Below are 21,578 nucleotides of genomic sequence, written 5' to 3'. Positions count from 1 at the left end.
CTCAGCTGCAGCACGGTCACGCACAGCACGATGTTGTCCCTCACAGAGAAATCCCGTATACGTTTGGGAACGGACTCAGCCAGCACTGTGGGTGTTGTTGGCTGTGGTCCTTGAGCAACGCCCACTGCCAAACGAACGGACGCACACAATGGTGACAGCTCTGGAGGGACCTGCTTTGCTCCTTCAGAGAATGGGGCAGTAGCATGGTGACCGGGAAAGAGTGGGAGAAGGAGCCCAGGGTCACCCGTGACCACTGTCAGCGAACCAACACCCACCATCGCTCAGTCCGAGGAGGGAGCGGGTGTGAGGGCGGGGTGACTTCAAGGAAAGCTGGCAGCAGAAACAATGGGGCGGAAACTTCCCTGAAACCCTGGTTTTCCTTGAATGGGCTCCTTTCCAAGAAGAGTTCACACAGAGTTTACACACCGGACGCTGTTTGTCGCAGCTAGGATCCCTCAGGGACGTCTGTCCTTCCGCGCCCCACCTGCAAATGCACCAACGTGGTGACTGTTGAGGAGGGAAGTGAAACCAATGGGATTGGATCGACAGCAAAAAAAACCCTGTGGATTAGGTTTTGTGAACAGGTTTCACAGAACAGGAAATACCCCTGTTTTCAATCTCTAGGAGAAGAGTCCGAGGTTAAATGGTTAAATAAATACACAAAGAGACGCAAAACCAAGCAGGTGCACGGAAACACCTCTCCTCATGGTGAGCTTGACCATCCCACACTTCGGGTCAAGGAAGAGGAACAGACACTCTGTAGAAAAGCACAGCCAGTTAACCCCGGCCCCGGCTGCAGTAATTCCATAGCCACATACATGATTGTAGTGTGTGTCCGCGGTTCCCTCGCTCTCTAGGTTAACCCGATTCTGTCTGTGCCTGTTAAATTCTTTCCTTTCAAAGGGCACCCCTTTCTACTGCAGACCCTGCTGTCCTTGTGACCACACGTCAAGGGCAAACCTCCGTCTCACAGCAGGTGGCCCCCTGCGTCCCAGTGTCCAGCACATCCCCAGCCCCACGATGGTGCCCCTGGGGACAGGACTCAGGGATTCTTGTGGACCTTTCAAAGGCAAAACCTTTTAAACCAGAAATGTTGCTTTTGACTTGGTTATGTTTCCTATAGTACTAGCATGGCACCAAATCCCGTGCAGGTCTTCAAAAAATACTTTTTGGGGTGGTACGACAAATTCCATGAATTCAAGGGATTGTTCAAATAATCTGATATGACACAATTGTATTACATCACATATAACCAACAGTAACGGGACCTTTAGCTGGAAAATGATTCATCTATCGCTTCTGGTTGTAATTCATCTGAAATATAAGATGGCTGTTATCATTTAGGATATAGGTAATTTTGATGAAAGGCAAGGTATAGAGTCTATTTTTTAAAAAGATTCCCTAACTTTAAAAATATGACAATTGCCTTTGCACAGTTACTATAATAACTAAAGCAGTCCTTTGCTGAAGGATGGAGGCTTCATTCAAAGATGGAAGATTTTTATTCATTTGGATTCACACTGAGATTGCTTCTGGTAACACAGGTAATGACAAGAGAGAAGGAAGAGCGGACAGGGCCAGGCCCCTCCAAGAACTTGGAGGTGAAGGAAGTGTTCCTGGTACACCATGCTAATAACATCAGTGGTGGAAACACATCGCAGGAAAAATCAGAGAGGGGCTGACATGCTGTAGTGGTTCCAGAAAAGCACATTCTAGCAACGCGCATGACTCTGCACAGAGAAGAAGGGGTAGAGTCGGAGAAGCGGAAGCATTTCTACCACCAGCAAAACGTCCCCAGCCGGGCAACAAGAGGACCTCAGGGATGTTAGTTTGGTCTGAATGAAACACCCTTCACTTGTTTCCGCTCGCCCTCATTCTGCGCTCCCCAAGCAGCCTTCTGATGACGTATTGGCTTTTGAGACGTCTCAGTATCAGGAAGGAGTTTTCCATGGGTCCCAGGCAGGAGTTTTCTGGCTCTTAGACAGGGCTTACTGCCATTATGAGTCAATGAATTAGTGCTCTAACAAGTACTTAAGTCTGATGTCCCGTAAGGTAACTGGTACAGTACAGTTTCTGACCCCACTCAGCTAGATCCAGGGATTGGAACTGGAGTCAAAGTCCCTGTCCCACTCCCACTACCCTGCATCCCATTCTAATGGTTCTCTTCGTCCTCAGGGTTGACATTCCTCCCTGTTCAAACTTCAAACTGCAGTTAAGTGAATACATTTTGCTAGGAGCCTCCTGTCAGCCAGGATAAAAAGGGAATCTTGGAGGGCTCTTAATTCTCATTATCTAATAACAGAATCCTCTGGGAACTAGTATGAAGGATATTAAAATCCTATCTTCATTTGCCATTTAGACTTTAGGGAGAAAAAGGCTTGTGAATAACAGTTTTATATGGTTTTATTCAAGGAAAAGCAGATTTTTCACAAGGGTTTTTCCAAGAGGACACATTCTTCTTAGACTTAACTCAGGGCTCTCCCTATCAGAGTAGGTGATTAAGAATTTACTGAAGTTTTTGGAAAATGTTAACCCTGTCATCCTCCCAGGGATGCTAGCATACAAAAGTCGTGATCTGAAAGCCAGCTGCTTCAAACTCAGAAAATATTTTCCCGTGGAAACAATAGTCTTAAAATTATGGGAACTCCTGGGGAAGTCCAGGGAATCCTCTTGGATCCTGAATGTGGCTGATGGGATGCTGATGGTAACCATGACCTAACATCAGGTTTGGGATCCCGGACCTGAGGCGGGTGCTGCAGCGGCTCCCCTAGCCCTGCCCTGGTCCCACTCCCGAGTGGGATTCGCTGAAGAACTAAGTCCCTGGGTGCTCACCCAACCCCTGCTCACTGAGGTCCCACGAGGGCTGAAGTGGGACTCAAAGGTCTTCCATGGTGTAGGAAGCTACCTTCTCTGAGCCTTAGAATTCACGTCTCAAAGTGTCGCAGGTGGACAGCTCCCTTGTAAACTACCAAACAACCAGTTTCAAGGAAATCCTGTTTAGGTCTGCAAAAAGTTGAATCACAAATGAAATTCTGAAATGGATTTCTTAGAGCCACCTTTACTGTATTTTTAGGGTTTCCTTTCTTTCTTTCATGAAGTCCTGGTTAGTCGTGGTCAATGATGCTCCTCTCTTCCCGGCTCATGGGCAACCTAGCTTTAATGTTTCCTAATTCTTCAAATGCGCGATCTTGCTTTCACCATGTTTGGGTTACAGTTCATTCAGATTTTAGTCCAATCTCTTGCCAGTCTGCTCTGTTCCCTTCTCCCACAAATATCTCCTCCTTGCCCATGCTAATCTTCCTTTAAAAATACCCTTTCCCTTACAATGGGGAGCAGCGGTGGAAATCGTCCACTTCTCTGCTGGCCCGTCAGGAGCCACTCAGCAAGTGTGGCCACCGGGAATGTGAGGACATTTGTATTGGTTTCACACTGGAATTCAGGTTGACACAGGAACTGAACTCTGTGTGCGTGGGTGTGAGTGTGTGCGTGCGTGCGCGCACATCTTCCTAGGCTCTTTCTCCCCTTGCGGCATCTGGACAGGAGTCAGGAGCTGCCTTTTCCTCTGATCAAGGCTGAACAGAAGGTGCTGATTTTGCTCTTGATCCTCCCACAGACGGGGAAAATCTGCCCTGGCTGTCAGATGTCACCGTTTGCTGCTGGTAGGGTTCTGTCGATCTGTGCTGCCCCAGGTTCAGAAGCAAAAACAGACAGACCATCCTGACCCCCATCTGCGCTGTCCACTGTCATCCAATCCCTTGTTCTGCACCGTGAAGCTCATGGACGCGTTCTGCCTCCGCTCCCCCTGCCCTTCTGCCCCGGGAACTCTCAGGCTCTCCTTCGGCTCCTGCACTGAAGGGCCCTTGTCAAGGTCGCCGGTCCCCACGGGATCCTCACCCCAACGTCCTGCCACCAGTTCTCCTGTGTGTTTGCCAGTCGGTGGCTTTCTCCTTGAGATACGTTCACCTCTTGGTTCCTGGGCCATTTTAACCCAGCATCCTCCTCCCCAGCCTCCTCCTCCCCCTAGGGGACCGATGCTGGCAGCGCCTCAGTCCCCGAACAGGCCCATTTCTCAGGGGTCCCCTGGCGGTGCTCCCTAGGGGGTCTCAAGCAGCACACAGATTTCGAATGCCACACCCGTCTATGATCCCAAAGTATCTGCGGCCGCACGTGTCCCCCGAGCACCACAACCACGCAGTCCACTGGCCCCTCCGTGGCTCTGGGGTAGTTACCTGGTTTCTCACTCTTAGTGTGTCCAAAACATAGTCCCTGTGTCCCCCACGCGCACGCCGCCTCTCCCCCGTCCTGCCCACCAGGACAAATGCACCCGGGACAGAAAACCAGATCCAAACACATCAGTCAACCGGGACTCTGCCTTCTCTCCCTCCTTGTACTTCCGTCCAGTCAACCAGCTAGACTCGCCAACGGTGTCTTCCAAAGGGGACCCCCCGCCACTTCCCCGTGCTCACGCTGCCCCCACGCCCCAGCCGTGCCACCCCCGTGCTCACGCTGCCCCCACGCCACCTGCCCACCTTCATTCAGGCTCCGCCTGCCCACCTGCTCCCGGTAGCTTCCTTCATGGAGACCCGGGGGTCTTCCTAATTACGGATGGATCATATCACTTCTGCTTCACATTCTCTCATGCTTCCCTAACACGTGGGGACCCAAGCCCGTGGCCTCCAAGGACCTTCTGACCCTGCTCCTCTCTGCCCCTGCGTCCTGCTCTCCCCCACGCTGCCCTGTCCTGCACGTTGGCCGCCTGGCCTTCGCGGCTCACACTTGCCTCCCCCTTCCCGAGCCTGCCCAGGAGCTCTTCCTCCTGGTCCTCACGGAAGAGCGATGCAGGCTGACATGTCACCGCTGAGGTCACGTGTGGTCTCCGAGAGGCCCCCACCGGCTTCGCTCTTCCCACACCCTTCACAGTGTGGATCCATCTGCACGGGCTCCCGTTCTAGCTCGCTCACTGTCCGTGCCCCGCGCACACGGAGTCCCGGAACCAAGAATCAAACTTGTGTCGGGCAGGGGCTACGGGTATTTACAGAAGAATGAACGGCCACGGCCACGTGAGCCACACTTGCAGCAAAATGGAGCTCTCCGCGGCCCGACGCAAAGTCCTTTTGGTTTTATAAATATACAAAACGAGCAGCTACGAAGTTATGAGTTCCATGTCACAAACACGCCTGACACACCAACTCGTCTCTTTTCAGCACAGCTACCAGCTTCTCTGCTTTAGAAACTCTGCTTTTGTATGGAAGGAACTTTGCCTCTGAGGTTCTAATCATCCCATTTTCTGAAAAAGTTCAAGTAAATTAGGAACTCTTTGCTGGACATTTTGTTCTGCCATAAAAACCATCAGATAAATGTATGTGAATGATTTTTGCGTTGAAAATGCCCGTGCTTGATAGTGATTAGGGGCGTTATTCTTCGTCGTAATATTAAAGTACTAATTGGGCAGCGGTATTAATCAAGAAGACGTCTGACTCAACTTCAAAAAATAAAAGAGGCTAAATAGAAAAAAAGAAGTGAAAGAAAAGCCATGCAGGTGTTCTAGAAAATTCAGTAAGCCTGCATTCCAGAGCACTAGCCTACACTGAGAACCCTCCTATCTTTTCCGTCCTGGACACTTTTTGTGGGCACTTTGTCGAGGAGCCCCCCGCCCGGGAGGAGGGTACAGAGGAAGGTGAGACGAGCCCGAGGGCTGGTGTGTCGCAGCGGGAACCCCGCGTACCTGCTGCGTGGCAGGACTCCCCTCTGCCTTCCGCTGGCTCATCGCTCATCTGCTCCCAGGAGTCCGCGCTGCTTCTCAGAGTCAGCAAGGCCGGTCCTCTGCTCCCACCTCTCAGTGTGAAGGGACAGCAGCCGGCTGGAAGGGACAGCAGGACAGGATGTTAATGTCGGCGACGCCTACACTACGATCAGGCGCAGGGCTCCACCTGGAAGGCTCCAGCCACAGATGGGGCGTGTGTGAGTCGGGTCTGATGGGACGAATGCCGTCGTGACGCACGAGGCTTGAGAACCACTGTTCTAGATCCATACCCCCAGGGGAGCAGCCTGGCGGGGAAAGCATGACGGAGCAGATCAACAGTGCCCTTCGCACCCGATTCCGGGGAACCACACCTTCCCGATACACGTCCCGCTCCGAGGCGCCCAGGGTGTGAATTCGCAGGACACTCAACTCCGTGAGGACCTTCCCAGGTATTTACCATAAATCAAGAGCGAGCTCGTTCCCTGAGGGAGGATCTGGAGCCTGCTGGGCTTTGATAGCGCTGACCAGGAGGGAAACAGATCCTCAGGGATGACAGAGGTTTACTTCAGAAATGAGTGGGGGGAGCCGTGGGGCTTAGCCAGCCCCTTTCCCCAAAGGTCAAGGAGGTTTGCTCTCGTTAAGGAGGGTGATGAGGCTGGCGACCCCTGGACACCAAGGGCTGAGGAGCAGGGGAGGCGCACAGGAGCACTGGCAGGGGTGCGGGACGGAGCGGAGGGTGGTTGAAGGGTCCGGTTGGAAGACAAAGGTCACCGAAACAAAGGAGACAGGAACCAAGGCCGACACTGGGGCTCTTCAGTGTTCAGTCCGGTCGTCCCTGGGCCACGCACAACAGGACAGAGAGGCGGGGGGAGGACGGGGCTCCCACGTGTGCTTGTGGGGGTGCAGCCCTGAGCTTGTGTCTGTGGGCCTCTGTCACTGTCCACACCTTCCACGCATGACTAGCAGAAGACAGACGAGGTCCCAGGTGTCTGGGACCTGACAGTGGACGGTAAGTCCTCTGGACGGGTTGTGGGAGGATGACTTCTGATAGGTAATCAATATCTTGGATTGACATGTCCCTCACCATTACGCAATATTCCCAGACAGCTTGACCGAAGTACAACCGACCCGGCGGCGGCTCCCGCCCAGGCAGATTCGACGTACGGACACACCGCGAAACCGTCGCCAGCACATTTGGAGTAATCATGGTTGTGCGGAAGCAAAAACACAAATACAGGAGCCAAAGGAGTTGGCTACCTCGTGTCTGTGCCTCCGCCTCCGACCTCTCTGCAGCCGGCACGAGCCCTGCCTCTCGGGCCCCTCACGACCCAGTCAAGAAGGCTCTAGGTGGAGGCACCCGAAGACTTCCTCCCCAGGCTACCCAACCTGCCGGGGGCTGCCGGCTGCAGCGCCACCCGTCAGCCCGGCCCGGCCACCGCGGGGGAGCCCTGGGCATGAAGACAGTCCCGGGCTCGCCGCTCCTGGGGGCCCCATCCCCTGCCCTCCTTTCGGACGGCAGGAGGCTCTGACAGCATCTGAGGCTAAAACACAGAGCCCGGGTATCTTCCTTAAACAAGAGGAGTAGATAGTGATGGAAAACCCACCACGAACGCTGCAGAGAGGGTGAGTTAAAGGTCGGTGGGAGGTGTGGCTCCCCGTGAAATCTGGGGAGGCTGGGGGGCAGCGATACCTCCGTCCTCGGGCCCACGAGCCTGAATAGTGGCCGGGTTTGGGGGTTCAGGCATTGACGGGTCTGTTGTCAGACCAGGGCAAACAGAAATTGAATTCCTTGAGAGAAACCCATTAACTCTCCCATGAATGAAATGGGCGTCTCTGAGACCGGCGGGACGCAGGCCCGCATCTGGAGCCAGGGACAGTTATCCTTCTGTGAACAAAGCCGTGGCTGTTTGTGAACCCACCTCATCCCCGGGGCACAAAAGAATGTGTGTGTGTGTTGTGTGTTGTGTGTGTATGAACACAAGAGGTTCTGCTCGGGGCCCCAGTAACTCCCCCAGGGAGCAACTTGGCAAGAAAAAGGTCCAAGACAGGCTGTTCTTCCCGTCCTGCAGATGGACCCAGAATGGAGAGTTCCGAGCAGGGCAGCTGGAGGAGAGCCGTGGCTCCTCGGGGAGGGACCGGCAGCCCAGGCAGGGAGTGGGAGTGGACGGTCGGAGCCGGGCGGCACCTCAGGGAGCCATGGTACTCGGAGCCGCCCGCCCTCGTGGGGTTTCTGGGACTGGGCCCTTACGTGTGCGCAGAACCGGCCAGGTTTGGAGGCATACGGATTACTAAAGGTTGTGAGATAAGCAACAGTGTTTTTATGCAGATGGAAATCAGGATTTAAAAGTTTCAAATAAGATTAAAAACATTCATCCTGGAACCACACTCTGCCCCTGCTCTCAAAATCAGACAACAGGGGTGCATCATCTAAATTCGATCTAGATTTCCCCCAAATCAGCCATTCAGCAAATTCCAGGAATGCTGTGTTTTGGGACACTGAAAGGGCCGAGTTTCCCTGAAGGAGAAGGAACCTGTAGGACAGTTGTAGGTAAGTGTGAAAGGGAGAAGCAAGGGTGGGAGGAACACTGGAGAGAGGACGCACACACCCGTGCACATGCACACACCTGTGCACACGCACACACCAGTGCACACGCGCACACCCGTGCACATGCATGCACAGGTGCACACACCCATGCACACGCACACACAGCCACACGCACAGGTGCACACACCCGTGCACACGCACACACAGCCGCACGCACAGGTGCGCGCACATGCCCCACATAACACAGGCTAAGCCTCTCTCAGTGTGCAAGGGGCTGGGTGGCACGGGAGACGAGCCCGATGAATCAAGGCCCAGGGAAAAAGGCAGCCAATAAACCAGCCCGGCAGAACGTGAGGATGATGCAGCCCTTCTCAGCCGTGGGGAGCCGCCTTCCTCTCCCCGGCCAGGCACTGTGTCTGGGAAGCTGGGGGGCTCCACTGGAATCTCTCCACCTTCCATGTCTCCCAGCAGAGCTCCACAAGTTACCATGGCACGGAGCTTTCTCCCTGAGCCGCATCCCATTCGACCAGAGCAGGAAGCTCCCCCACCTTCTGTCCCGGGGGCTGGGACTGAACGTGACATTAAATGCAGGCTCCTTTACGCCGGGAGTCCTCCCCCCCAGAGCCTGGACCACGCAGCGGCATCACACGCTGAGGACAAACAATGGGAACAGAAGCCTCACAGAGAGACCACGGAGCCATTCTCTCACCAGACTCAGGCAGCCCGACGAGAGCCCTGCATCCCTGCGGAGTTCTATACACACCAAGACTCAGGGATTCTTTGGAAGGCTTGGGGCCACAACTGAGAAATCCACAGATTACTTACAACTGATTGCGTTTGTGAAATTCCCGGTAGGGATTCCTCTCTATAGCAGCTCCTTCCTTTTCTTTAATTCTCTGAATCTGCTCTTGGTATTGCACGGCAAGGCTGTGAGGAAGCTTCAGGATGCGGCACAAGCCCCCCGGAGACCCAGGGACCTGGGTTCTGAGGTGGAGTGAGCACCTGACCTTGTACAAGGAAGACGGTGGCAAAACTATGGTTTGCTACAAGCATGTTTCAGACCCTCAGGCCCGAGATCAAGATAGTGGGCTTGGAGGCAGCAGGCTGGGGACCTGTGCGAATAGCTGTGAGGAAGGGCCAGCCCGTCTAAGAGGAGTGGACGGGACACGGTGACACTCCCAGGGGGACAGACGCAGAGCAGAGGAGCCTGGACGGTGGCCCGGTACAGAGCACGCACAAGAGGTTCCGATCCCGGGAGCAGGAGCGGATGGTGGACTCACATTCACGGACAAGACCACCCAGGACTCGGAGCCTGACCACGGTGGGAGGGAGTGCTGGAGGGAGTCAGAGTAGTAAGCCCCCGGGAAGGATGGGACAGTGACTTTCCTTTGCATTTTGGAAAAACAGAGAGCTAGGTGAAGACAAGAGGATTGTGTCCTGAAGAAGAACGAGAGAGAGGACGCGTTCAAGATGGTTGTGAGTGTCTGAGTGAAATGAGTCTCTGTGAACCAAAGTCCTTTTCATGACTACGCTTCACTTGATTTTTTTAAAAATTGTGCCAAGCATGCAAAACATAACATTTGCCATTTCAACCATCTTAAAGGGTTTGTTTCTATGGTGTTCAGCACATTGGCCTCATTGTGCAGACATCATCGCCGTTCATCTCCAAAACGCTTTTCATCTTCTCACACTGAACCTCTGTGGCCGTGAAACCCTGACCCCCGGATGTCCCCTCCCCGGCCTGTGGACGCCGCTGTTCCACCTCCCGCTTCTACGGGTTTGCCCACTGCAGGAATTTCAAATAAATGGAATCACGCTTTACTCCATTGTCCTTCTGTGACCGGCTTCTTTCACGAACAAAATGTCCAGGCTGCATCCATGTTAGGGCAGGGACCAGACTCTCCTTCCTTTGCGAGTCTGAGTACGATGCCTTTGTCCGGAGAGACCCCAACTTGTTTATCCATCTGTCGGTGGACCCTTGGGTTGCTCCCACCTTTGGCTATGGCGATTAACACAGCTGTGAAAACGCGTGTGCGACGGCCTCTCCCAGCTTCCGCGTCACATCTTTTGGACGTCTGTTCCAAAGTGGAATTGCTGGGTGGATGGTAATCCCAAATCCCATGTTTAAGTTTTTGGGAAGCTTCCACACGGTCTTCTGCAACCGCTACATCACTCTACATCCCCACCAGCAATGCACGGCATTCTGATTTTTCCATAGCTCATCAACACTGGTTATTTATTTCTTCTTCTTAAAAAAATGATAACCATCCCAATGGGTGTGGCGTGGTACCTCAGTGTGGTTTTGCTTTGCTCTTCCCAAACACTTCGTGATTGTTGGGCCTCTTTTTACGTGCTCGTTGAACACGATTGGCAAATATTCTCTCCCATTCCACGAGTTCCCTTTTCACTCTGCTAATTGTGTCCTTTGATGCATACACATTTTTCATTTTGTTGAAGGCCAGTGTATCTCTTCGTTCTTTTGTTGCCTGTGAGTTAGGTGTTATGTCCAAGAAATTCTCAGCAGATACAGGTCATTACAGGTCATAAAGCTTTCCTCTGACATTTTCTCCTAGGAGCTTTATAGTTTTAGCTCTTACATTTAGGCTTTTGGTCAACTTTGGTTAATTCTTTTAAAGTGGTGAAACATAGCATGGATTTACTTGTTATTCCTGCACGGGGATGTGCTCATCTCCTCTGTATAGTTGCGATTTTAGTACACATCCTGCCAAAGCAAGTGCTAAAACACGGTCTTTGGGAAAAAAAACATATTGCCATAAGCACATGAAAATAAAACTGTTCACGCTACATTTATGACGACTGTTCTCAGCTCCTAACTAGGGCACTCATCTCCTTGTCCTGGATCTACCAGATGTGCCAGCGGCTACAACTTAGGCACTTGTCTGCTGCCTGTGTGCCCCGTGAAGCTTTCCTTACGGTTCCGACCCCGACTCTCACACAGCTCTCTCCGCGGGGGCCAATGTCTCTCCCACTCTCGGTGCCAAGCCAGTGGGAGCCCAGCAAGATTTTTAGGTCCTCTTGTGAATTTTTCACCCTCTGCAGATGGATGCTGTGATGTGGACGTATTATGAAGGGTTTGGATATAGATTTAAAACAGGGGGGATCGGTTTGAAAACCTGCACATGGAGATTCTAGATGCCCAGATACCTTCTCCCACCCCCAGAAGAAACAAAGTGTTCATTCTTTGCAGAAACGAAGCCAGGGAGCCTCTGGGCTTAGACACACTGCGGAGAGGAGAGATGAGGCTGCACTAGCGGAAACAGCATGAGAATCCGCAGATCAGATTTCGAGGTGTCCCTAACAGTGCTCCCACCCCTTCCTCCCGTCCTGCTCCCAGAGCACCTGCTTCTAGGCATACAGCCTGCCCCACCCCTGCCTCTGACAAGAAATAGGAGGTCTCTACCCTGGAAAGACTGAACTCTACCAAAGAAAAGACCTACAGGTACTGACATTTGAGGTGTGGGAGGGAATCTCCTCCTGCAATCACACTCTATCAAGTTCAGCCAGCAACAATTCCCGACCAGAGAACTTTCCAAGGCCTTCCCCAGCTTCCAACTTGCTTTCTCATCCCTCACACTTAAATGAGAAAGGGTGGCAAACAGTGTATGAATATACTGGAGGAAGGCTTCCAACATGGAAAGCAGGCTAAAATAATCGAGTTAAAAGAACCTGGGACAGGGACATCTGGGTGGCTCAGTCAGTTAAGCATCTGCCTTTAACTCAGGTCATGACCACACGGTGCTGGGATGGAGCCCCGTATCAGGCTCCCTGCTCAGCGGGGAGTCTGCATCTCCCTCTCCCTCTCCTCTGTGCTCTCTCTCCCCTCTCAAATAAGTAAATAAATAAATAAATACTTTAAAAAAATTTAAAAAAAGAACCTGGGCTAGAGACCATACAGGAAGGGAAAATGTTCTTAACATTGTAGTAGTCTCAGAAAGAGGAGAAAAGATTTTGTATTCATGGTAAAAAGAATGCTATAAAAGGAACAACTGGAGAACAGTATAGAGTTTATGGGAATTAAAATAAAATATTAAAAACTACAAAGGTCAATGAGGACTTTGTATAATAAAATTGAAAAAAAACATCTCCCAAAAGTAGAACAAAAATACAAATACATCAACAGGAGAGAAGAGATAAGAAAATACAAGGATTAATTTAGCACAGAATAAAAAATTTCTTATCTGAGGATAAGAAATTATCAAAGAAATAATACAGAAAAATAACCCAGAACTGAAACATATTATAAGTCTGCATGCTGAGGAACACACCATGTCTGAGACAACAAATTTAAAGAGACCTTGGCACATTACTATGAAATGTGTTATCAGTGAGATCCAGAAAAGAGCCCCAGAGTTCCCAGAGAAGAAAAGAGGCCACAAACAAAGCAGAGATTAGAAGAGAGCTTCATCAGACACTAGAAGATAGCAGACCATAGTGTCCAAAATTCAGATGAAAAATGATTTTCAACCTAAAATTCTGTACTCATTGCAAATATTTTGGAGGGAGGAACAAATACATTTTTAGACATATGCGATCTCAAGACATGGACCTCCCAGGTGCCCTTTGTCAGGAAGCTACTAGGGTGTGCTCTGCTGAAATGAAGGAATAAACGAGGGAAAAGTGAAGCATGAGACAGTGGGGCTGTGAAGGGACATCCCAGAAGGACAGTGACAGGACCCAGGACATCAAGCCCACAACAGGTGCAGCCCGTCCAGGAAGAGCGGAGCTGGGCATAGTGGGACAGGGCACTCAGATGGACAAGACATGGGCAGAGCTGAAAGACTGCTTTCAAACACATTTTGAATACATTTGGAAACTGTGCTGTCAGCTCTGTGACTGATCTTTCAGGGCATCTGGTGCAAAAATGTAAGAACAGCCAGAAAACGAAGGTACAACTAAGGTATAAGCACATGACAAAACAAAGCTAATGTTAATTTCAGGGAAAATAAAAGTTGTACAAGAGGGGAAAAAAATGGAATCCAGATACCCTATTTGGCTCAGGACCAAATAACACAAATGACAGTTTCCCCCCAATAACCGTGATGGCAACACGCTGATCTGGCAGGTCATGCAGAGCATGTGTATGGGAGCCAGTGACTGTTAGCATCAGCCCCCAGCTCAGTAACAGGAACTCAGGGGATGACGTCTATAAACCAAAGAAATCATCAAGAAATGGCAGTATATTATTTAGTAATGGGGAAATAAATTGCTAACAAGCAGAAACAAGAGATTTGGAAATGGTTGTTTCTTGGAAGCAAGGCATTTTGTTCTAAGTGTTTCAGTTTTGTTTGATTTTTTAAAAAATGATAGTATATAGTTTGGGGGTGATTTTCTCACTTATCTCTTATCTCTTCTCAGAATTTCAATGTGTACACATTCAGGGTTCCTGCTAAGTTATTAAATCTCCAATGTGTATGGTCGGAAAAGATGCCCCTTTAAGGCAGAACACAGAGCAGAATAGGGAGGATTTCAGCCCCATCTACCACCTTACCAGGGGCACCTTACAAAAACAAACTGGAAGCCCCACCAGCCCTGCTCTAAAGGAGTACGCACGGCTATAAAAACAGTGTTAAAAAAAACAACATGGCATAAAAAATGGGACCAAAAAAAGCCCCTACCTGAAATTCTCCTAAAACCAAGCCTCGTAACCTAAATGTCCTGTTATTTCCAAACTTCTTGTTTGGGTGAATGCCAACGATAAACAATACACAGGGACTGAAATTAACACCAGTCAACCTAACACACTGAGAAGTGCTCTTAAATAACGTGGGATTTGGCTGACCTCGCTGAACAGTCATCCTCACGAAGGAAGGCCTAGACAGGCATTTTGGGTGGTTTTTAGCTCATTGAACTAAGGATGGGATGTGACTGGTAAGAGGTCAGGCATTGTTGGGGACAAGTAAAATGCAAGTCAAGTCTCAAGAATCGAAGACAGTCCCACCCCCACCTGCTCTGGCTGGGCCAGTTACGCAGTAGTGTTCTCAGTGCCAGGTCTGGGGAGGTCACTGACGGTGCTCATGCATTGTCTCGAAAAGGGCAAAGGAACCACATGGATCATAGGTATGGTCGTCTGTAAATAGTGTCAGAAATTAAGAATGTCATACGAAACAGTAATATCTTCGATTTTTTTCAAAGTAGAGGGTTAAAAAGAGTGAAATGGATAGAGACTCACCGGATGGAAAGAAGGACTCTCAAAGTCCAATCGTGCTATTTAGAGATAAAATGTGTGTTGCCTTGCATGGTTGGGATGAGAACCAGCCCCCCATGGGGTGGCCCAGGAGGGCCAGGTTGAAGGGCTCTCTCGCTCTGGCCGAGACCAGCTTCCAGTGTTTCTGACTTTGTGCCTTTCATCACTTCCCCTCAACATTGAGCCAAGAAAGAACATTTCAAAAAAAAATTGATTTGGGTGTTTGGTGAGGAATGATTTCATCCCCAATCCAATCATTACTTCTTAACTTGAAAACACTCTTTATTCACTTCAAGGTAAATGACACTTGGGGTATGAATGAAGACCCAGGAGAGCTTCCTCAGAAGAATGCTGGGCTTGAACTGCCCAAGCACCAGGAGAGAGAGCCCATTGTCACCCAGCCTTCCTGTCCGCCCTCTAAGTGCCACTTACAGACTCTGACATCATAAGTGCTTCCAGATTCCATCAGTGGTCCACAATGAATTAAAAAGCAATGGAATCCAGAAGCTTTTTCTGGTAAGCAGTTCCTTTGTAGGAAAAGTAAACAGAACGAGGATATTCCCTGACTTACCCTGTGACAATCATTCACATCAGAGAGAGCTCTCTGTGCCTTTGCGTCCGGCAAGCACAGACCTACTGGTTTGCACACATCGCCCGTCCTGCGTTGTTGTGCTCTCTTCTTTTTAATTAACTCATTGATTATAATGTTTTAAATGGTATAAAGTGAAGACAGCCTATACAAAAGAAGCCAATAGGTAAATGAAGGGAAACTAAATTTCTAATTAAACTCCCAAAGCTGCTGAAAATGTCCTCAGAGCACTGCTTCCTACAGCCTTACCTCAGCTCATTATAAATCCTTGGGGCTGAAATGATACATTTTGTGAATTTTCACTATTTTCTAGACCTAAGGGTTCCAAAGTAATTTCTTCGATGGGCACTAAACCACAAATTTGTAAATGTTAATCAGATACATTTTTTCCAAATTTTTCAAATGGTTCAGAATCCTTTACAGGATGTCAGATAATTTCACCTGATTAGTCTCATCCTGACATTATTTTTTAGGACATGCCATTTTTTAGGCATGTCCAGTGCTGCCATATGAAGCAAACACAATGGGTTTCCTTTGCTTCATTCGCCATTATTAGTGGAAACCAGAAGGTGCTCCCTCTAATCTAATGCTGCCCTGTTTGCTCCTAACTATGACACTGGTGTTCTTACCAACTCATATTCATCCCAGAACAATACCAGGCAAGGGAAGACCCTTGTGAAGCCCACTATATTTCTACTCCTTTTCTAGTGAGCCCCTCGAGAACTCGGCTCCAACGGCAGCCACACGTCTGTGGGTCCCACACACGGTCTCTTGACCTTGTGAATCCCTGCATGGAACCTGTTCCAAAACAAACAAATACATTTTTTTCTTGCATTTGGAAGCTGACTTTGAACTGCATTTTTGTTTGAATTCAACATAATTCCTCTTGATTCAATATAACGCAAGTGTGAACCCAGGCTGATTAGAGAACACGCCCTCTCCTCTAGAGAATAAAGCGAATGATTAGACCTCACCCCCAGACCTCCAGTCGCCCCCAGTCCAGCCGGAGCATGAGAGCAGCACACAGTTGACCACGTCTAAGCCAACGGCGAGAGCCAGGGTCTGGGTCCCAGGCAGCCAGCCCCGGTTCAGAGGAGGTGAGCGCCCCGCCGAGGCCGTGGGGCTCTGGCCTGGGTCTCAGTTGCAATTCTGGGGTCTCCTCCAGAGAACCCCCAGTTACGTGCCGTGTCTCCTGGGCCCACTTCTGCCCTTGCCTGCCCCCTCACTGGTTTTCTCAGGAGACACGGAGGGTGCTTGCTACCTGGTGTACAGAGAGCTCTGAGTCCTTCAAATTTAACATGTGACCACGCCCACAAAAATAGGGAGGTTTCGTTGTCATTTTTCACGTGCACTTGCTCGTACCCAGGGCAGGGACCTGACCCTGCGCCACAGGCCAGGGCAGAAAGCAGTCGCGGGATGCCAGCTCCTCTCCGTCCCCCTCCGAAGCCCCGTGGGGCTGAGTGGAGAGCATATTTTGCTGAAGTTGCTAACAACCCTGTAATTTAATTCCATACTTTAGAAACACTGGAGAGATGAGTAACCCTTCACCCCTTCCCGAGAAGTAAGGTAGGACATGAATCTTAACTATCTCGTTTTAGGCTTTGTTTACAACATAAATGCTGTTTCGGATTAGCTCCCTCCGATTGGCTCCTTAAACATTCTGAAGCCAATTTCGAGGGTGTGGGAACAACCAAGGAATAAAATAAAGATTTGATTATTTCTTTATTTTCCCTTGGAGGTCAGTCTATGAATTTTATTCAAATAATAAAATCTCTCTGTGAGATGCTGAAAAAAAAAAAGAAAGAAAGAAAGAAAAGAAAAAAGAACTTTTTTCCCCCGAGGACTGCATGCCATGAATTATGTAAGCGATGCCGGACGGAGAGCCGTTCGGGCTTCCCAGCACGCGCCGCAGGCTTCCAGTCCAAGCCCGGCACCCATCTACATCGAGATGACAGCGCTGGGGAGTGCTCGTCAGTAAGCCACGAGGAAGGGACCTTCATCCTTACGCGACAGGGCTTCCGCCGGGAAGAGGAGGAGCGTATGGGAAGCTGCCCTAGACTCACGAGGCAAAACTGGGAACTTGATTTAAAATCGCAAGATTACAACAACGCAATAAAGATCACCTCGTGTCATCTCCCGGGAGCTCCGAATTCACCTCGGCAACATGAGGTCCTAGCGTCGTTCCTGAGATGGCGCGTCACCCACAGGAAAGGGGGCAGGGGAAGGCGAGGGGACAGGCGATGCACGACCGTGACCACCCCTGCGACCACCCGCCCCACCGCGGGGGAGTCGCAGCAGACAGCGAGACGCGGCAGAAGAGCAGCGAAGGTTCGGGCTTGCCGTCCGCCGTGGCCCGTCCGAAATGAGAGGGGCTCCTCTCTGATGTCCCTGGGAGACCGGCGGAGTCCCAGCCTTGGCACACACCAAGTGCAATGTCAATGCTGGTTTTATCACGCCCAGCCCGTCCCCTTTGTTCTTTTAAGGTGCGTTTATAGGGGTGATTCCCAGAAGTTTGCTTGAGTTCCCGCCCATGAAGCTGACTCGCGCTCCTGTCTCGGGCACAGGGCGGTGGGCTGTTGGGGCTGTTGGGGCTGTTGGGGCGACAGCGCGCGCTGCATCGGGCCATCTTTCCCACCAAAGCAGATGTGGGTTCACTCCCCAGGGATGCAAAGGGCCAAGCCGTGGGGGGCTGTTCATGAAGGAGAATTTCCTCGTAACAAGTAATTTTCCGAATTCGTGAGACTTGCGCGGTCCGATGTGAGGACCAGTTAGTGTTCCTGGAAGCACGTGGCTGTTTCTCGGCTCTCATTCTTTGTAAAGTGGTCATTGCTTTTTGGACTCACTAGAAAAATCAACCATTTTCACTTTCCACTTCTCCGTTCTTGCTGCCGTGTGACCCAAGGCCTCCCCCGCACACACAGGCTTCCGTCCCCCTGGGCCCCCCGGACACATGCCGCAGGAGCGAGTCAGACCAGACGATCCACCTTCTTCGGACGCGTCCACTCACTGCTGACGGAATGTGGTCTTAGAAGCGCGGCTCCGTGTCTCCTGGGCTGAATACAGAGAAGTCTGCCACATGCACATCGCCGAGCACGTGCAAGGAGCGTGAGGAGCGCCAAGGAGCCCGACCGTTTATAGGAGAGGTTTCCGGGGTTTCTAAGAGCAGGGACCACTCATCTCAGCAGAACGGTCACACTCTGTGACACCCCAGCTCTTGCAGGAAGAGAGGGACAAAGAACACAGGGCCTGCAGCCATTCCCTGTTCTCTGAAGCAATCACAGACACAAATGGAGAAACATGTGAAGGAACTGTAAAACACTATCATGTCAGGAAAAATGAACATTTTTATCCTGGGGAAGAGAATTATCCTCCACACCTAGAAATCTTCAAAATGTTGTATTAGTAATAAGCTTAGCGGGTCTTGTAAGTGAGCAAAACCAGGGACTACTCAGATGACGTGATCCAAGCATGTCAGCAAATCCTCCAAGGGATGAACGGGGCCGGACTCCGAGGGGGGAGAGCGTGGGAGGAGGGTTGCCAACAGCCAGGGCTTCCAACTTAGACCGAGATCTGGGCCAGTAACGTTGCTGGCTGCTTTGCAGGAGCGGGGCGGTGGGGGTCCTCTGGTCAGACCCCCCCACCCGCTGGGTGTAGAGGAGCACAGGAAGTCCTACCGAGCGCAGCTTACGGTGCAGTATTTTACAAGAAGAGCTGCCGACTAAGGGCAAACAAGCTGACATTTCCCTTTGGGGAAGAAATTCTCCACTTCACTTGTGATCCAACTGGAGATTACAGAGAAGCCCAAATGTGTTCCACACCAACAAAACAAAACAAAAATAACCCCAAGGGCGGATGGGCCTGTCTGGGAGAATGGAATAATGCATCGTTGTGTGGACGGGTGGTCCACAGGGAGGGAACGTCTGGAGGCATTTCTGCCCTTCCCACCACCGCTTCCCCTCCTGGACCCCCGGCCTTGGGGCAGACAGAATCCGGGCTGTGCCCTGCCCTCGGTGGGGGCATTTCCCCAGCTGCGATGACTTCACGCCGGACCCCACCACGGAGGAGCTGAGGCTGACTTCACACAGAGCCCAGGCTGCACGAGCTCGGTGACTAACACAGAGGGCAGTTCTTGGGAACTGATGCGACTTTCCTTCTCAGGCTCACACAGGGCAGGCGTAGCCAAATTTTGCTGAATCTTGTGTCGTGACTTACTCAGAGGCCTTCAGCAGAAGTCAGCGTGCAGAGCTCGTCAGAGAAACCAAACCACCACCTAGTGACTCACGTGGAACCCATGCGAGGAAGGCCACGGGCCTTTCCAGGAGCCCAGGGATTGTCTTTTTTTCTTTAAGAGACAATTCTAGCTGCTTATTTTCTCTTCCAACCTGTCCCTGCAAGGGTTCCGGGTCTGGGGCGGCAGGAAGCTGACCCCGAACGGACAGACGCCCACAGGAGTGCCCCATGAGCGGGCCGGCTCCCTGCCTGTGCTCCTCAGGCTGAGTCCACGGTGCTACATTCAAGAATCCAAAATGTCTATGGAAACTGCAGAAGCGTTAGGAGGAAGGTGGTCAGAAGATCAAAAATTACAAAAGAAATGAATAAATCATATGCTTTCTTGTCCAGGCACTGGATTCACTGCCAAGAAAAGTCCTACTATGTTTGTTTAGATAATGAAACATAGTTTGAAGAATCATGTTTCTAGAGAAAAATGAAGACTTTTTTATTTATTTTTTTCTTTTTTTTGGTCCGGCTGCTTTTCATTTTATGCTGCTGAAAAGACCCAAATTCAAAGCTGCTTTGTGAGTCTGCAAAAACGAAGAAGAGAAAGGGCTTTTAAGGTTTTTTCTGTGACAGACAACTCAGTCTTGGTCTTTAGCAGTCAACTAGTCAAGAATCCAACAGTGCAAGGGACACGTCCCCCCGCCCAACACGCGTCCACTCTGTGCGACAGTGAGGATGCGGGGCGGACCGCAGGCATTCCGCGTGCCCGTGGTTTCTCCTCATGCCCGGCGCTCGCAGGACGTGTGCCCCCTGGCAGAGCCTCGGAAGGCCTGCCCAGCCGCTGGGGCTTCTCCGGGTGCGTCCCCGCCAGAACCGAACCTGCACTCTCCTCCGGTCGTCTGCTCGTCTCTGCACCCTCCCAGCAGCTTCCGGTGCGAAACCAGAAATGCGCAGGTCTTAACGACGTGGGAGAGGGGGACACCGAGGTAGGTCATTTCCTAAGACTGCAGCCACCCCTCCCTCCGGGAGCGACACGTGGGGGCCTGGCCCTGGTCCAAAACACAGATCGGCTTTTCTGCTTCTCCTTGGAGCTTGCCAGAAATAATGCACATTTTGAGAAATGGGATGGTTCGAAGACACAGGATCTGTTTGCTGTTCCAACACGCCGGTTTTCACCATGCACAACCTGCCCCCTCCACCCCCCGAGACGGTACTGGGATCATGTCTGGGAGCACTGAAGGGTTGGGACATTGCAGTGATACCATTGAAAGCCACCCCCATGTAGGTGGGATACATGAGGTCATGAAGGAGCCCGAATGACACGGCAGGGGTGGCGGTCTTGGCGTCAGGCGGACTAGGCGCCACGTCCACAGCCACTGACGTCCTCATAGGAAATTTAAACCCCTTCTTGTGCCAAAGAGAACCATCTCTAGGCCAGGCCATGAGTGAGCCCGAGTCCTTCGTGTTTTCAGACTCTGCTTTCTTTATTAGCTAATTTATATTATGTAAGAGTTATAGACGGTTCATGTAAAAGAAAGAATTGTCATTTGGGATGAAGCTGATTAGGGAGAGATTAGGAAAAAATGGATCTATTTAAAGCAATAACAATTCAGTTTCAGTGAAATTCAATTATCAGCCTTCTTCAGATGGAAAATCCCCAAAATATACCAGAGATATTTTCATCCTGATTTTATTCTCTTAACTTAAAGACATGAGAAAAGAAAAACATCAGAATATTTGGATGAATTACTTGATGTAATCTCAGATATGGAGAGTTGGAAATCTATCCTGAAAAAGGATCAACTCAGAAGTCATTTAAAGATACATGAAGATAATAAAATAATAAACGACCACCTGGTGGGCGGAAGTAACAGTTACTTGGGCGCTCACACAGGTGGTCGGGGGCCTAACTGCACGGATCCAAAGTCCCTGTGGACCACAGGATTAACAAACCGTTAACTGAGAGGTTTTAAAATCATATCTCAGCAAGGCCTATAGTAGTGATATTAGTAGTGACTGCTTTAAAAAGGTGAGCCTTGGGGTGCCTGGGTGGCTCAGTCAGTTAAGCATCTGCCTTCAGCTCAGGTCATGATCCCAGAGTCCGGGGATCGAAGCCTGCTTCTCCCTCTTCCTCTGCCTCTCCCCCTGCTCGTGCTCTCTTGCTCTTGAATAAATAAATAAAATCTTCAAAAAGAAAAGGTGAGCCTTTTAAAACAATTATAAAGGTTGGAACCCTCTTTTGTCTTCTCAAATAACCATACCTGCTGTGAACCGATTA

The 21,578-nt window shown here is 50.6% G+C and overlaps 1 protein-coding gene across 2 annotated transcripts in view; it reads right to left on the bottom strand.

Moving 5' to 3' along the window:
* PDE10A (phosphodiesterase 10A) overlaps positions 1-21,578 on the bottom strand; it is a 551,217-nt gene that overhangs the window by 319,783 nt on the left and 209,856 nt on the right. For both annotated transcript variants that reach the window (XM_082732176.1, XM_082732174.1), the window contains exon 2: positions 5,726-5,860. In XM_082732176.1, coding sequence (XP_082588302.1) covers positions 5,726-5,774 — 49 coding nt within the window. In that variant the 5' untranslated portion in view covers positions 5,775-5,860. The remainder of the gene's footprint in view (positions 1-5,725; positions 5,861-21,578) is intronic.

This window comes from Mustela nivalis (assembly GCF_964662115.1).
Source record: "Mustela nivalis genome assembly, chromosome: 5".
Taxonomy (NCBI): Eukaryota; Metazoa; Chordata; class Mammalia; order Carnivora; family Mustelidae; genus Mustela; species Mustela nivalis.
This window is presented reverse-complemented; position numbering and strand designations above follow the sequence as displayed.